This window comes from Anneissia japonica, unplaced genomic scaffold (genome assembly GCF_011630105.1).
Source record: "Anneissia japonica isolate Jap-2015-1 unplaced genomic scaffold, ASM1163010v1 scaffold287716_len795978_cov209, whole genome shotgun sequence".
In the NCBI taxonomy this organism is placed as follows: domain Eukaryota; kingdom Metazoa; phylum Echinodermata; class Crinoidea; order Comatulida; family Comatulidae; genus Anneissia; species Anneissia japonica.
In genome coordinates this window covers 755,743-772,181 of record NW_022756589.1, presented here as the reverse complement: position 1 = coordinate 772,181, position 16,439 = coordinate 755,743, and the positions used below count along the sequence as shown (strand labels likewise).

Below are 16,439 nucleotides of genomic sequence, written 5' to 3'. Positions count from 1 at the left end.
AAAATCTCCAGGGTATCCATCACCCATAAGGACTTTTTTTTTGTTTTTGTTATTTTAATCGGCACAATATATTATTTCGCTTTTGTTTTTATCGATAAGAGAGGGACTGTTTATATTTGGCTAGTGATAGTAAATAGTGTATAAAAACTGGTTTAATTGTATAGTTTTTTAAAGAAAATGTATTTGAAGTCACAAAATTGCATTGTTATTTTAATGTTGTTGAAATAATAATAATAGTGCCTTGAGCACTTTAGTGGAGATGTGCGCTTAATAAATCTTATTATTATTATAATTGATGCGGCAAAAAAAAAAAAAAATTTTTAATCCTGCATCAATATTTCCAAAATTTTTGGCGCGGGCGGGAGTGATAATCTAATAAAAATTTTCTATTTGCCCTTATGTTTACTGTATAATAATATGCATAGAGCTATTCTTATTCTTATTATATCTCTATGATAATATGTTTATGTTTGGGGGCGCTATACAATAAAGGGAAATCCCCACGCGGTCTACTACAGTAAAGTTTGAATACCAACACAACAGCTGTAAGTCTATAGCTCTAGGTAACTTATTTTGATTAAAATCATCATCGATCAAAAATATACCATCATGACTGCCAAGTCGTTGCTTCTGCACTATCATCCGCCACCAGAATTGTCCAATCCAGGTGAGTAGCGGCTAGGGTAGTACTAGTAGGCCTGACAGTACTACTACTAACTATTACTAGGTAGGGCTAGCCTTAGTTACAGTAGACCTGCCATTGTGCTAAAGAGAGCGGTTGGTAGAGGACGTCCTGGCGCAAATGCACTTTTAGTACTCCACCCAACCTTAACCTTAACTTGAGTCTATCTTAATGCACTTTTAGTACTCCACCCAACCTTAACCTTAACTTGAGTCTATCTTAATGTTGTTAAGGCTAGGGTTAGTTAGGGTGGAGTATATCCTGTGCTGTGCCACCACCGTGCCTTAGATTTCCTTCGTAGCCTGTAGGTCTAGACTAGCTAGGCCTGCTTGATTAATAATTATATTATATTGGTCATTTTTCTGTGACTGGAATAGTAGTAGCTGTGGGTGACATTATTTTTACAGAAATTGAATGGTCTGATTATATGAACCGTTAAATCATTTAATTAAGTTATCTTAAAATTTTGCTGTACGATACACTGGTGGGCATTAAACCTTTGATTCAGGACCTGAATGATAGTGGCAATTTTTTCTTTGAATATTCTAGAATCTTTTTTTTTTATGAGTTAGAATGTGAAGCATTTTTAATTGCATTTTTTAATGGTAATTTTATGCAAGATACAATTAGGAAAATTAAATTGCTGGTAACGTACCATCTGTCCCCTACACTAATGAGATGCACTCTGAATATTCTGTTTTGGAAACAACAATGTCCAAGATATTACAACATCCACATTGTAATAAATAATCAAGTAAGAGATTCATTATCCAAAGGCCTTGCCCTCAGACCCCGTACACAAACTCTTTTCCTAGATCCTGTTAGGAAGGTTGATATCCCTCTAGCTTTCCAGGGAACCCCCAGTCATCCTTTAGGAATCCGGGTTAAGAGCCTGATATAGTTGCATAGTTGTATAAGAGCTAAGTCATGCTTATTATATCGGCCCAGGGCTGCCTTAACTATGGCTGACTCAACGACTGTTTTGTTTCTTTTTGTATTTTAAGTCGGCTCAGGGTCGCACTGTGAACGTTAACATTTCCTCCTTTGCACCAGGTTTTTGTGTGAAATGTTATGGTTTGATCGTTATCAAAGCGACCTTGGCAACCCAGGTTCGGTTTACGTTCAGATATGAAGATAAGGTGGCTCAGGTCCCGCATTGGTGGCCTTGAGGTAACCCTGAGCCGACATAAGTATTAAGTGTGATGGGTTCTAAACTTGTCTTTAGCACTCTATGTGTTTAATGGTACTACAGTTGACTCAATCAATCTGGATCATCTTGCTTTTAACTAATCCTTTCAAATCACATTAATCATACTTGTTATTGTATTTTACAGTGAACATGAAAACATTTCAACAAAGTTTATCTGGTGTGTTCCAAGAGGCTGGATTTGACAGCCAACCTCACTATCAAGAAGGCAGCTTTGGGTTATTGGCAACCTTCACCAGTGACAAAAACGGGTAACAAAAATGATTAAGTAATAATGATTAAGTACTGTAGTATATTATCTATAATACTGCAAATTAAATCACCTGATAATGGTCATTGATCCTCACACTGTGTGGCACAGTGGTCAAGGCTTTGGACTTTCAATCATGACATTGTTACTTTGAGACAAACACAGCCCCCATACTGTACTGGGAGGATTCCTTCCACAAGAGAGGCAGTTTGGCTCAGTGGTTTCCATGCTGGTTGTTGAACTTGTGGTCAGGAGTTCAAATCACACACTGTCAAATCTCGGCTGACCCTGCTTAGATACCCCAACTTGTATTGTTGACAGGCTGTGAAGTGGCTTAGGCTATGATTCAGTCCTAGGTGCAAACATTTCATGGCATATAAAATAAAATAGTACTTAATAAGTACCTAGTAACCCCTTACCTAGAAGTGGCTTTCTAGCCTTGTTTGGTGTGATTTCAGTGAAACAAAAAAACCATACACACAAAATGCTCTATATAGACTAAGTCTCTATGAATTTAGGGATTGGAGTTGTTTTGGTTGTGAGAAAAAAATTGTGGAACACTGACAGGAATTGAACCCAGGACCCTGGGTTTGGAAGGCAAGCAACCACAAACCTACTCTACTCCTCATTTCTTCAATGTTTCACAGATTGCAAGAATATTTTGCTAATTCGCAGACTTTTTAATGGTAATTTTTTCAGTGTTTTCTATTATTTTTCAAGATCTGCATCTGTCACCTGCTTTACTGATGGTGCTGTGGTTGTCAATTTATGTCTCTGGATTAAAGATAAACAGAATGAGGATGATCAAATGAACAATATTACAAATTTAGATCAGCAACTGAAGGAGTTACTTGCTTGCAAGAAATCTAAAAGGTAAGTTTATTGTGACATACTTCCCCCAATGCTTACAGGTAGCAGGGTGAGCGGCAGGGGTAGAGGATTAAGCTATCGGACATGCCTAGACTGACAGATCAGTTCATATCAACTATAGGTCAGGTCATTATTCATGGCTTTCATGTTGTATTTTTTTTCTCAGGCTTCCATTCATTTCACATCAAGTTGATATGGACTGTTATTTGCCAACCAGTGACAGGAGGATTGTGGAATATGATTTTGATAAAGTGACATTTGAGGCTGATTCAGATTATCAAAATATCAAGATAATGCACTCACCTCAGTACGGCAATGTGCTGATTCTTGATGATGATGTTAGTAAGTACAAGCTAAAAAAAAAAAAGTTTTTTTGCCCTCTATGAATAGATTGTATCCTTAATCTGAGTAACTGCCATGTTATAATAATCCCTAGTCATACATTCTGTGAGATATATTTTTGTTATTATTAGAGTGTACTACTTAATTTTGTTTCACTGGTATTATCATCATTATTTTTTGAAGGTATACATTAGATGGTATTCTTCAGATTAATTAAATAAGTTTTATTAAAATTATATTCAGTCAAATATTAATTTCATTTAAATTTGGTTGCGGTAAGGCTCTTTAATATGGAATTACTTCTTAGATCTTGCGGAGAGCGATCTTTCATACACGAAAGCAATTACTGGAAATGGACGTGAAGATTATACTAACAAGGAGATCCTGATACTTGGTGGTGGAGATGGTGGTATTTTACATGAGCTGTTGCAAGGAAGTCCAAAGTTTGTCACCATGGTGGAAATATCCTTATGATTGGATGATTTGGGAATGGGCAAATAGTAAATATATCATTGCCTTGTGTACAAGCGGCCTTCCAATTTCTCTAACAACACACACATACCATAAATGTTCAAATAAGTTTCTCTTTCGAACAAAGGCCACATCAAACATTTTTTCCGCTTAGTGCTTTTCTTGAGTAAATGCTGTTGTGTTTAATTATTAGAGATATTCTACAACACTAAATTGGGAGTACATACACTGCATACTTTGATATTTTGCATCATCGAAATGTAAATGTTTTTTCAGGAATTAAATAATACAAAAGCCTATGTAATGGTACAATGTTTGTAATAAGGGCCATGCTCGGTTATGTGCCATTCTTGATTATGCACTGCACTAAAGCCTCCAGAGATGTCATAATCATGTTTATTGATGATCTATGATCTGAGGATACTTAACTATTGTTACATTGACCAAATTGTGATCGATGAAGCCATCAAACATCTCCGTGGTATTTGTCACAATTCCATGGACAGTCTCAAGGGTCCTCAACATGAAGTAAGCTCAAAGTATTTCTTATTATTTAAGGAAAGATGAAAAATAATACATCCTTATTATTTCTTCCATTTTTAGCTTGTTTAATTAGGTTTTCTGTCCTGTACTGTGCCTTTTATCCGTCTTTACTTGCATTTTAATGTCTTGCTTGCTTTTTTATGTAATGTGTTGTGCATTTTCACACAGCTGTTTGTAATTTTTATGAATATGAATATAAATAAAGACCTTTAATAACATGTTTTTTTTTTCATAGGTTATTGTTGCTGACTGTGTGCCTGTAATGAGAAAATTTATTGAGGAAGGGAAACAATTTGACTATGTAATCAATGATTTGACTGCCATTCCAATAACAACTGAATCAAGAGGTATGGACAATGTTTATTAAAGCACAGATCGCATTAATAATAATTAAAAAAAAGTAAAAACCTACCATATATTAAAAATAGGCTCCCAGCGGGAGTGTGTGTCTATTACGTGGCATAATTTTTTGTGGCTACTTTTAACTCATAAGCCATCCATGCTTTCTGTATTGGCAATTCACTTGAATAACTAACTGTACAACAGGTTGTTGAATTTTAGTTATTTCTAGAACAGATCTTATCTGGACATGGCATCATATTACGTGGGCGTATTTCTATTTTTAGCTTGACGCATCTTATCATTCCTTCACATTTATTCAAATTTTTGTTCTTACCCTTTCGAACTTGTGTTCATAACCTTTGACCTTACACATTAATTTTGTTGATAGGAGATGCATGGGATTTTATGCGACTTATTTTAGATCTGTCAATGAAAGTAATGAAACAAGATGGAAAATACTTCACACAGGTTAGTTTATTAATTTTTTCTAGTAGATTCCTGAAATTATGCAAAAAGGACTGCAGCACTCCAATGTTTTTACTGGCTGAGAAAAACAGTTTCTAGGAAAGAAGTTTCTCTTGTGTCAGCATGAAGTATAAATGAGGCCAAAATGCTTTTAGCATGCCGAAGAACCAGACTGCGTCAAGGAGTAAAGCCTGATACTGCTAGGAACTACTCTTATGAAAGCAACGCTTTGATTTTGGATGATATGCCATGAAATCTTTGAATACATGCAATACCACTGAAAATTCTGACATGGTGACACTCTAAAATATGTTTTTGTTTTTCTAAAAGGGTAATGGTGCAAACATGACATCAGCTCTTGAAATGTATGAAACCCAACTAAAGAAACTGGAATGCAGCATAGAATTTAAAAAGGAGAAGATATGTGTTCCTTCCTACCTTGAATAGTATCCTTTGTTGTATATAAAAAAAACAATGTACTTTTAGCTGGAACAAACATAATTCTAGCATACATACGACACTCAAACTTGCCAGTTATTAGGTCACTTTCCATATCATACCTAGATCCTATTTTGCTAATCTTACCTAAAATATTACTGCCTGTAACCCTCCTTGCTGTAACCTACCTAAAATCCTACTAGACATATTCTAAAATTTGTGTGCAAGGGTTAGTGATAGGAGTACGGAGTAAATTATTTGAATGAAAACTGTGTTTTTTTTTCCTTAACTCCTTGATTCAGTTGGATATTTTATGAAATATGGAAGACTTGCTAATCAACGACAGGACGATGCTGTCCACATGCTATGAATGGATTAAAAATTTAAATAAACTAGATAGCCATATTTGAATATTTATTTTTCAGCCTTTATTTAAAATTTTTTTCTTTGTCGCATTTGCCAGGTGAAACATTCCAAAATTTAGAGAAAATGCCATGTGAATTGAATACTTTAAATATTTTCAGTAAGCTTTTGTCATTCTACTGAAAATTAAAATGAGAAAAAAGTATCTCCACCAATTACCAAACACTTAACAGGATCTTTATAACCTTTGCACATATCTTTAAATTAGTGCCAGTCAATTAAAAATTTTGTAGTAAAACATCCGTAAATCTGACTTATTGAATATTGATGATTCCTTTAAATAAGCAATCATTTTTATTATCATTATCGATGTTTATTAATCAACAAGCGTATTGGCAACAAATCTTTTCCGTGTGAAGTGCCACTCATCTGGAATAACCTTCCAGTGCACAACATTCAATCTTCACCATCTGTGGCTGTCTTTAGGTCTAACGTCTTTGATTAATAGGCTTCATTATTTTATTTATTTTTGTATTATTTTGTTATGATTCTGAACCTTCCCACTGCTTCTTTTAATTTGTTTACTTGTTCTGTGCTTGGGTTGGGCATTGATCATGACTGGCTGTGGGTTGTGGGGTGCAGTACTTCGTATCTGTAAAGAAAGGCGCTTTATAATTAACCAGATTGGATTGGATTGTGCGCTATTATATTCATCTAAAAAGAAAACCAGCATACATGCAACTGGCTCTGTCAAAGCCCACTGTTTGTTGCAATTTATAATTTTCGCTCATGCACCTACAAAAAACGGCTGGTTTTGCCAGAGCCAGTCACATATTTGCTAAACTTGATTCAAGTCCCTAAATGAAAACTAATAAAAACAAATTGATTTTGGCACCAATGGCGGTAAGTATTCACAAATAGACTTATGCATGAATAAATGAAAGAAAATAAAGACAGACAAAATAGGTCATTTGATGTGTTTTATTTAACATCAGTTACAACAGTGAACTACAACAGATTAAGAATGGGAATGGTATTGAATTTCAGATTAGATAGGTTGTAGAACAATTATACACACCGCTTGGAAATCCTTTATTGCCGCAGAGCTCAAAGCTTTAGATACATCAAATAAAGCATGCATACACTTATATAATAATTCAAACCAATCATGTGGCACTTTAAAAACATACCATTATACACTTACTAGCATACACAACATCCTGGGAAATTATTTCCCTGTTCTATTGTGGTTTAGATACACATTTAACACCAAGATTATTGATGGTGTATTAAGCTGTTTCCACTACTAACTGAGACATATCTGATTTGCTTTCATTTGGGCATGATCCTAATATATCACACCCATATGTAGTCAAATCACATGTCACATTGGTGTAGACAAAGCTTTAGACCAAATTAATAAACAATGCATGTATCTCACCTCTCCCAAAAAATCCTGCACATTTATATGCAATGAATATCTATGCACTATAATTCATTGGAAGATCTGTCGTTTCGGAAGTGATTAAAAATCAATGTCTGCTAGTCCCACTTTTAAAATATTATACTTCAACAGTTAATATCTTATTAATATATTATAATATATTAATATAATATTATTATTAGCAGCTGCAATCAACTTTGCAAGTAAATTAATAAGCTAATGAAGAATAAATAATATATTTACAATCTTTCTCCTTTTTTACCAAAAAACCTATTTTATATGATTTCAGGTAATTTCAATCCTCATGAATACAATGTATAAAATTAAATATTCTTAACAGTATCAAACATTTCTAAACAAATTTAACAGCATTCATTATGGAAACCTGTACTATCAACACCACACTGTTCAAAACAATGTTGCTGTAAAAAAATTTATTCATTTTCTTCTTTGTATTGCTTGAATTTGGACAAAAAATTTTTTATATGCTGATAGTTTGAAACCATAATACAAGGCTTGTTTACATTCACATTAACTTCAGTTTGTGGTGCAAATTCATGATAATTATTCATTATGACAAAGATGGATCAGCATATTTTGAGGTCATCATTCATAAGTGGCCTCAAAACTCTATCCTCTATGGAGGGTGTTAACCAAGATAATTACTCCTTATGCCACCCTTCAAAGAGTTGGATATCATTCCGAATGAGGTCACACTTGAGATCATCCCTCATCAAAATAAGTTGAAGCCACCCTTAAAATAGATTCATTAATAATGAGATGAGGCTATACTAAAGATACATGCTCATCAGAATGGGACAAATCGATCAATAAAAAAAACTTGCTCCTGAAAAATGATGCGCCACCCTCAAAATGTTTCCTCACAAAATAAAGTTATCATCAGGTCACTTACTGATTAAAAACAAATAGGGCCACCCCAAAGATACTTGCTTATCGAAAAGGAATGAAGCCACCTTATAGATAATTGCTCACCAAAACGGGGTAAAGCCTTCGTCACAAAAGAGGATAGTGTTACCCTCTGACTGATGCATGAATGGTATAAGCACTGAAGCATTCCATCCATCACATTCTAAGCATAGAAAAATACTGTATACTTCAAAATAATCGTACAAATGACAATGTATACACTGTAACAGCGCAGTAGCAATTAGTGAGCCAAATCAATAACCATATGAATTATTTGAGCTTATATCAATAATATTGGTATTTTCAAAGGGGTAATGGAAATAATTCTACAACTCTGATCTAACATACAGTACTGGCATAAATTTTTTGACAATTTAACCAGATTGTTATAAATTTTGTATTCTATATTTGACATGTACTGTATATGATATAACTTATTAACTGCCACAATTTTTTGTTTTTCCTTTCCACATGTCGAAATTCACACCACATTGTAATCATGCCTATAACACTCACATACAGATACACACACCATTTCCTTTGCTTCCCACACATCCAAATTCACATATATTTCTTTGTGATCTATCATATTAACCCCCTCATACATGCTCAATTAAGCTCTCTTCTAAAGAAGGAATTGAAGGTATGGATCTCTCTATTTTAGTAATGAAGTCCCACTTCAGAAAATAATCACATCACTTAATCCAACCAGTCAATGCAATGTACGCTTAACATTAAACTCTACATACTCCATTACCACATACTGTACACACCAGTTACTTAATCTCTTATTTATGGTGGATTTCATAAAGAAATTTAGAAAACAATACACCGATTATTATCCCTCTAGAAATAATTAAAGTTGACAACGATAATACATTGCAATGTATTCAAACATTACAATACACTATGCAAATGTTCAACCTAGATGTTGAAAGGTCAGCCGGAAATTGACTTTCGTCTAAAGCACAGCATTCCCTCAAATAAATATATAATTCTGACATCAACAATTTGGATAACACCATCAACTGATCTAGCCAACACAGGTCAAACTTGTCAACTTTAGACACACTGTTTTTAAATTCATTTGAAGATGGTGCAACTAACAACTAACATTTGCCCAACACTGGCATACAACAGACATCACTTTTACAACTGTCTAATTTTGTTTTCTCATCTGGTAGAGGGTTTTCTCCAGAGCTACACACGGTTGAAAAAGGACAATGTTGTAGACCAACGTGGTTCGGGGGTCATATACAATAGGTAACGACAACAATCTCACTGACTTTAGATACCTTAACAGCAGCAGGAAGCATGCAGCATAATGTATCTAAACCTATGATAATTATTAATATCAATATTCATATTCTGAAATTTTATATTTATAATTTAATATTACTATATGTCAACATTGTTTGATTATCAGCACCTATAACATCTGAAACACCAGTGTGCATATTTGTGGGGGCGGCTATTGATAATTCTATCATACACTGGCCTTCATTTGAAATAGATAACGCTCTAACTAATGGCAGTGAGAACAAACTTGGGATTCAAAAACTACGGGAATTACTTGATGTTAAATTGTTCTGCTCGCAATTTTCATTTGGTTTACAATCCATCCACTTTCTTTGGTTTCTGCCTTGTCTGAATCAACAATCGCAAGAACATATTGAGTTACCTACGAAAATGCCATGCATAGATTTTTGAAACGGTAGGTAGTTTAACCCTTTCTTGTCGTAGGGCATTGTGGCAACGCACTAGTTAACCAACAGTTAAAGTGTGGGGCGGTTCACAGATGCCTTCAAGTTCTATCAATCCCTCTAGAGTAAATTATGTTGTAAATTACATCATTTTCAACATATTGGGTCAAAGTTCAAAGTAAAATTAGAATGACTGCACCCAATAAAAGAGCACACTTGAAGTTGGTGGTTTTCTATTAAAATCGCTGGAGCCACACACTGCAGCGCGGAAAGGGTTAACACTACATTCAACTTATTACTGGCAATTTATCCTAGAAGTCTAGTACAATATAATTGAGCTGATTTCAAGTTATCCTTGCGATGTGTAAAATAGAATCTCTGATACTGGTAGGTTATGTAACAAGGATCAGAGTTGGTATTTCTTTTTGATCAAAATATTGCAAATCTCCCCAAGATACTATCCATTCCAAGAAAATAATATAACACGTGTCCAAGTTGTATATAAAATATGAACAGTAATACTGTAGTTAAGTTCCTAGCTGGTACCGCCGAGCATGTTGGCGACTGTATTGATAGCAAGGAATCATGCAAGACTTTTTACACAGAAATATTGAAGTAAGTCAACTGGTGACTCTTCATTGTGCTGCAGATTATGTCTTCTTTGGTTGTTCAGCGTAAGATATTATAACTGGATACGAATTGATCACGTCATATACTGCATGATGGCACGTAAAGAGTACAAGAGTTCAGCTTGCATGCGTGCTTCCAAGATCATTATATTCACATGGACCTAAAAGATAAAAAATTTATGACGGAATTAAATCATTATTTCATGTCAATTATTCTATTGCAAATATTAAAAGAAACTTGAATAGAAACTTAAAATAATAATAATAATAAAAAAATAAACTGCTCACCTTTTCTGAATGTTTGAAGACCCTCCAGAAGTTGTCATAATCCTTTTTAGTTGTTCTTTCTGGGTAGCAGGTTACTATTTTAATGTATGTTTTTAAAGATCGTTCCATCAGTTGGTTAACACTACCATAGTCATAATCGTCATGGCGAATTCCAAACAACGAATGGATATAGATCCAAATGACTTGACGTAAAAGTGAAGTGTCAACCTCTTGTTTATTTCCCATTCTAAACAAATCAGAAAGATAGAAACAAATTTAGCCATGTGTGTTTGCATTTCATTAATTTTGACCAAGACTAGTGTAAATTTTCCTTGGTCAAATCGTACTGCTGCTCACACTTGGATTTAAATACACAGTAAGTTTTAAGATTGTAAGATATTGCAAATGCATGATCAGTCTATCTGTTGATACATTCTATAAAAAGCACAATGTATGTGGTATTAACAAGCAATTACGAAGATTTAACCAAGTTGTGATACTCACACTGGATTTTCTAGCTTTTATAGTAAAACTACAGTAGCCTGGTCAATCTTCTAATAAGATAACTGAGCGACACAGGTAAGTTATCCGAGGAAACTTTCTAAGGGTGTTTGCAGTGGACATTTTAACCAAGATGCTAGCTAGTTTTACCAAAAAAACAAACACCATCAGTGTGAACATGGCTTAGAAGCATTTGCTTCCCATTTTAAACTGGTGACATTAAACAAACAACTTTGTAAGAACTACACTGTGTTTTGTAGGTACATGACAATTGCTTACGTGTTATAAGTGAGATCTTTAGCAATACTAAATTTCTCATCAAGTAGTGGCCCAATATCTGGGTACAACCTGTTCACAAGTGAATAGCCATGGTCCTCCCAAGCATAGTCCTAAAAAATAAAATAAAAATGTATTATAATCATTGAAAAAAATATCACAAATTACAATAACTAATGAAACTATTCTGTCAATGACATTCAATTCAAGTGTTTTTGCTTTGTTTTGCTTAATAAAAAGTTATTTGAAGAATTTTCATTTGGAAGAGAGAACCAAAGAGGAGAAATTCATTACTGTCTTCTATACAATCAAAACTAGAAAACTATATCTTAAGAGTAGCTAGATTTGAAATGAATATTTTACATTTGTTATCAAACATCTGGTTTGATTCCTAGATTTTCAGCCTGTAAATATCTCTCCTTTTAAATATGTTATTTATTTTTACACTTTTCATGACTATTAATAAACTGAGAGAATTTTACATTTGACAAGATGTTTCTTTTTATCATGGAAAGGAAAATAATTAGGCTTCTTACTTGTGCTCTAAAAGTGGTATTGCTTCCAATTTCGCCTCGCTTTACGAAATCTGTGTAAGTAAATTCTGGCTCAATTACGTATTGAGTGACATCTACTTTTGTCATGCACACTTCCTTACTTGGCTGGGGTACTGTAAGAACAACAAAATACTTCCAATTTATTTATTTAATTAGGAGATCATCGGTCACAAAGTAATGTCTGTTTTTGGATGCTAGCATAGGATAGACTGGTTTGGTGTTAAACTTGCAATGAATTTTGCCCTGAGCCAGATCATTCCAACCAAGTCTTTAGTAGCCTACAACTCCCCCAACTACCATTGTGATGAATGATGTATTATCATTATATGACCCCAATTGAAATAAGCCATCTTGTTGTTTTTAGATCTGGTTATCTGTTGTATGTCTCAGTGTACTTGGTTTGTCATCTTTCCTAGGCAAACTACAAACATAGCCACCTTGTATGCATTAGAGGTTTAACATTATTATTGTGCACTTTCTTATGCCAGTCATGCTAATACAAAGGTTATGTGTCTCTACTAATGTTGTAAAAACTGTTGTAGAAATTTAAATCATCAACCAACTTTTTGCAAATGATTTGAGGCTTATTCAGAGTTCTGCCCAGGGTAGTCATTACAACAAAACCCAGGGTAGTCATAAAATAAATCTAGGGTTTTTATTGGTTGACCTCATAATTGTGATGAATACTGGAGCACACCATGATACAGCAGATGTAATATATATCATATATGTACTGCTTTAATGTTAGAACCTACAATGTCACTTCATTAAAATTTCAAACATGACTTTGGCTGTCTCTGATTTTTATGGATCTATAAAATTTTACACCGAGGCCGAAACAAATAGGTTCTGATTCAATTTTAAAAAGCATTTAAAAAAATTATATAATCTCTACCACGAATTACGAAATTAAATTATATTCAAAAGTCCATACAAAGGTCAAACTTGCCATCACACAATGTTAGCAAACATTATAGAGGGTGCTCTCATTTCAATTTGAGTTTTGTACAATACCAATATGCTGATCCCAATGTAAACATAATTATTTAAAAAGAATATAATTGGAAACTGAAGGCGAATACTGTATGACAATGTTTATTGTAATTATTTAATTTGATCATGTGATCAATATTTTGTATTTTATTATAATACTTTATGTATATAAACTTTTTTATTTACTCGTTTATCTTGCAGATGTTATTTTTTTGCACATAGTCTTCATCTGCTTAAGATGCACTTTAAGTTCCTTAAGCATTATCCAAAATTGAATTTTGCCAAATGCCCAAAGTAAATACATAATTTTTTCATTAGACCAATAAATACTGTCTAGACTTGTCTGGAATAAATTTGTTTAAAATAATTGAGCTCTGTGATGTCCAATACAGACTTGTATTGATTTTGTTGTACAATGTCTATCCAAATATAACTTCTAAACATGAGAACCTATTAGATAGTATTATGGACCTATTAATAATTAATTATTAATAGGTCCATGATAGTATAATACATACTCCAAGTATCGAAATGCACGCCATCGTGTTGGGATTCAATATTTCAACATTAATTGTGTCATCATCAGGAATAAAAAATTATCCATATTTGCAACCTATTATGTATTAAATTCTTTACATTCAATTCTCTATTTTTTGCAGTCAGAAGTTTAGCCAAGCTGGCTATAAAAGGCATTCAGTTTCACAACTGAAGCAATTGTGACAATTAAAGGATTGCAAATATGAATAGGTTTAAAAAAAAATAGCTGATTTTGCTGTGTCATTGTAGTTATCTCAGGTCCTGAAGAAAGCCAATATTATGAACACAGCAATAAATCCCTTCAACAAAAAATTTGGGTCAATTTGTAGATGCTGAATTTACTTCAATAAAAAATAGAAGTCAATCTACTGGACTCAGGTCCTGAAGAAAGCCAATATTATGAACACAGCAATAAATCCCTTCAACAAAAAAATTGGGTCAATTTGTAGATGCTGAATTTACTTCAATAAAAAATAGAAGTCAATCTACTGGAATCCACAGCACAGAAAGAAATTAAGGGGAAGAGAAGGATACCAAATTCAAATGAACTGAAAATCAAATTGAAGGTCAAAGAAATATAAAAGGGCAATTGTTGACATAATTTGAGCAAGATCAACTGATGATAAAGATGATATTGTACTATCATTTAATACAACATTCATTGCTTTTTTCAATACTTACAATCTATATTTTGTTTGCCAATGTTCTCAAATTTTTTTACTTTTTCTTCCTGGCTGAGTTCCTCCTCTTCTTGTTCATTTATTTTCTTCATCCTTGACATTAGTTCATCCACGGTAGCCTCTGATAATTGTGTGTCCTAAACCCAATAGTATGTTGAGTAGTTTAATGTTCTTGTGGCAATGTCTTAGATGAGACTCTTTTTTTTATACCTTGTTTAGTGAACCCTCCGATCACCAATAACAGCGATTTTGAATATAAATAAAACTTTATTTTTGGCCAGTTAGCGCACCCCCTGCCACGAAAAATGGTAATTAAAAAATAATTGTTTTATTTTTATTACGATCTCCACTCCCCTGAAATCTCCAAAAAGAAAATATATGTATTTTTTCTTTAATTATATAAATTTAAAGAATTTATACATTTCATTAACAATTTATTTTTATTTTCTCGTTCGCCAAGATGCTTTTGGCAAAATCATTTTGTTAAGAAATCAAAAGTTTATTTTCATTTTTTTTTACCCTTCTCTGACGATCTTTAAAAAAAAAAGTTTGCTAAACAAGGTACAGTATAAAAAAACTCTCGCCTTATCACAATTCTCTTTTGAAAAAGAATGAGGATGTTGCTACGTGCTTCTGGAATGTTCATGTATGGTGCAATGGGCCAAAGTTCAATTCTATTTTTGAGAGGTATTCTTACTTGAGAGACAATAGGCAATTCAGGACTTGATGTAACTTTCTTTGGTGACTAGCCCACTGGGCTAGTTTACTGTATATTTCACTAGCCCATTGCCTATTTTACTAGCCCAATCATTGGTTACATTTTACATCAGTAACTTTAAGTTCTTGGCCAAGCATACTTCAAGCAATAGTCTAAAACTGATCATCGGCCCACCAGGGGTAGTAATAAGTTTACTAGCCCAGGAGTTTTTACTAGACATTGTACAACGAACTAGTACTAAATTGAGCCCTGCAATTAGTTAGTTTATCCAAGATTCACAATATTATAAACATGACTACTGTTTTAATGTTCTACAGTAATGTAGGATTAGTTTACGAATACACCATGAATCAGAAAATTATATCAATATGTAAAGGAAACATTGCAAGTAAGATGTCAAATTAATGTCACTAACTTTTAACCAGTCATGATTGAATTTTTTTTTTTTAATGCAGAAAAAAATATAGCTTACATTTGAAAGACCGTTACTAGAAGAATCATCGGTTGAATCACTACCGTTCTCGGAAACTGATGTCGGTTGAACAGTGTACCCCCCTTCCATGTCTACCTCCTGATTGATACCGCAACCGAATACAAAGCTAGCCAATGCACTGAAATGCGCCATGATCACAATGGCATGAACCAGTTCAGATAGCGACCAACTATCCTTACCTTTAAGGAGTTTCTGTATAAAAAATAGTAACATATATACTGTCTATGATCTAGAAAACCCTCAAATGTTGAAATTAACACATTTAATTGCTCAAATCAATTAAGTATATCAATTTAAAATGAGACAGATAAACCCGGCTAGCATTATCAAAACTGAATTTTGAATCTGTCATTTTACCACAACACGAAAAAGTACCATCTTTCCAAAATAGAAAATGGGAAAAGGATATCATCTTAGCTTATCTAATTTTGCTTAAGTCTATAGAAATACAGATTGATATTCTTTATAATTATATAGGTTTTTTTATTGTTGATATTCTTTATCCACTACAGGTAATAAGGAGTGGGTTCTCTGGCTTTATCTCATTGGCTCGATCCAGGATGCTTCTAAAGAGTGGGGTGGGGGAGTGCCAAAAAGGACCATAGTCTGAGGGGAGAGAATTTGAGATAGGTCCTACTGGAAGCTTAAGGGTCAGTCATTTTAATCGCTTATCTAAATGATTTCACGGTTAGATTGTGTTGCTGTTGCTGAGGGGAACGAGACCAGTACCCCTTCCGGCACTTG

The 16,439-nt window shown here is 33.7% G+C and overlaps 2 protein-coding genes across 5 annotated transcripts in view; one reads left to right on the top strand and one right to left on the bottom strand.

Annotated features, from left to right (window-relative positions):
- Window positions 1-480: 480 nt before the first annotated feature.
- LOC117124265 (spermine synthase-like) lies at window positions 481-6,915 on the top strand. Its single transcript, XM_033270424.1, has 10 exons — window positions 481-667; window positions 2,017-2,140; window positions 2,860-3,012; window positions 3,176-3,351; window positions 3,659-3,813; window positions 4,261-4,350; window positions 4,601-4,712; window positions 5,096-5,175; window positions 5,503-5,618; window positions 5,913-6,915. The coding sequence occupies exons 1-10, from the start codon at window positions 610-612 to the stop codon at window positions 5,944-5,946; spliced, it is 1,098 nt and encodes a 365-aa protein (XP_033126315.1). The 5' UTR covers window positions 481-609; the 3' UTR covers window positions 5,947-6,915.
- Window positions 6,916-6,940: 25 nt separating this feature from the next.
- LOC117124263 (sestrin-1-like) overlaps window positions 6,941-16,439 on the bottom strand; it is a 56,374-nt gene continuing 46,875 nt past the window's right edge. For all 4 annotated transcript variants that reach the window (XM_033270420.1, XM_033270421.1, XM_033270422.1 and 1 more), the window contains 6 exons: window positions 15,675-15,887; window positions 14,486-14,621; window positions 12,257-12,387; window positions 11,724-11,833; window positions 10,965-11,190; window positions 6,941-10,837 (listed from right to left, as the gene is read on the bottom strand). In XM_033270420.1, the coding sequence (XP_033126311.1) occupies window positions 10,751-10,837; window positions 10,965-11,190; window positions 11,724-11,833; window positions 12,257-12,387; window positions 14,486-14,621; window positions 15,675-15,887 (903 nt within the window). In that variant the 3' untranslated portion in view covers window positions 6,941-10,750. The remainder of the gene's footprint in view (window positions 10,838-10,964; window positions 11,191-11,723; window positions 11,834-12,256; window positions 12,388-14,485; window positions 14,622-15,674; window positions 15,888-16,439) is intronic.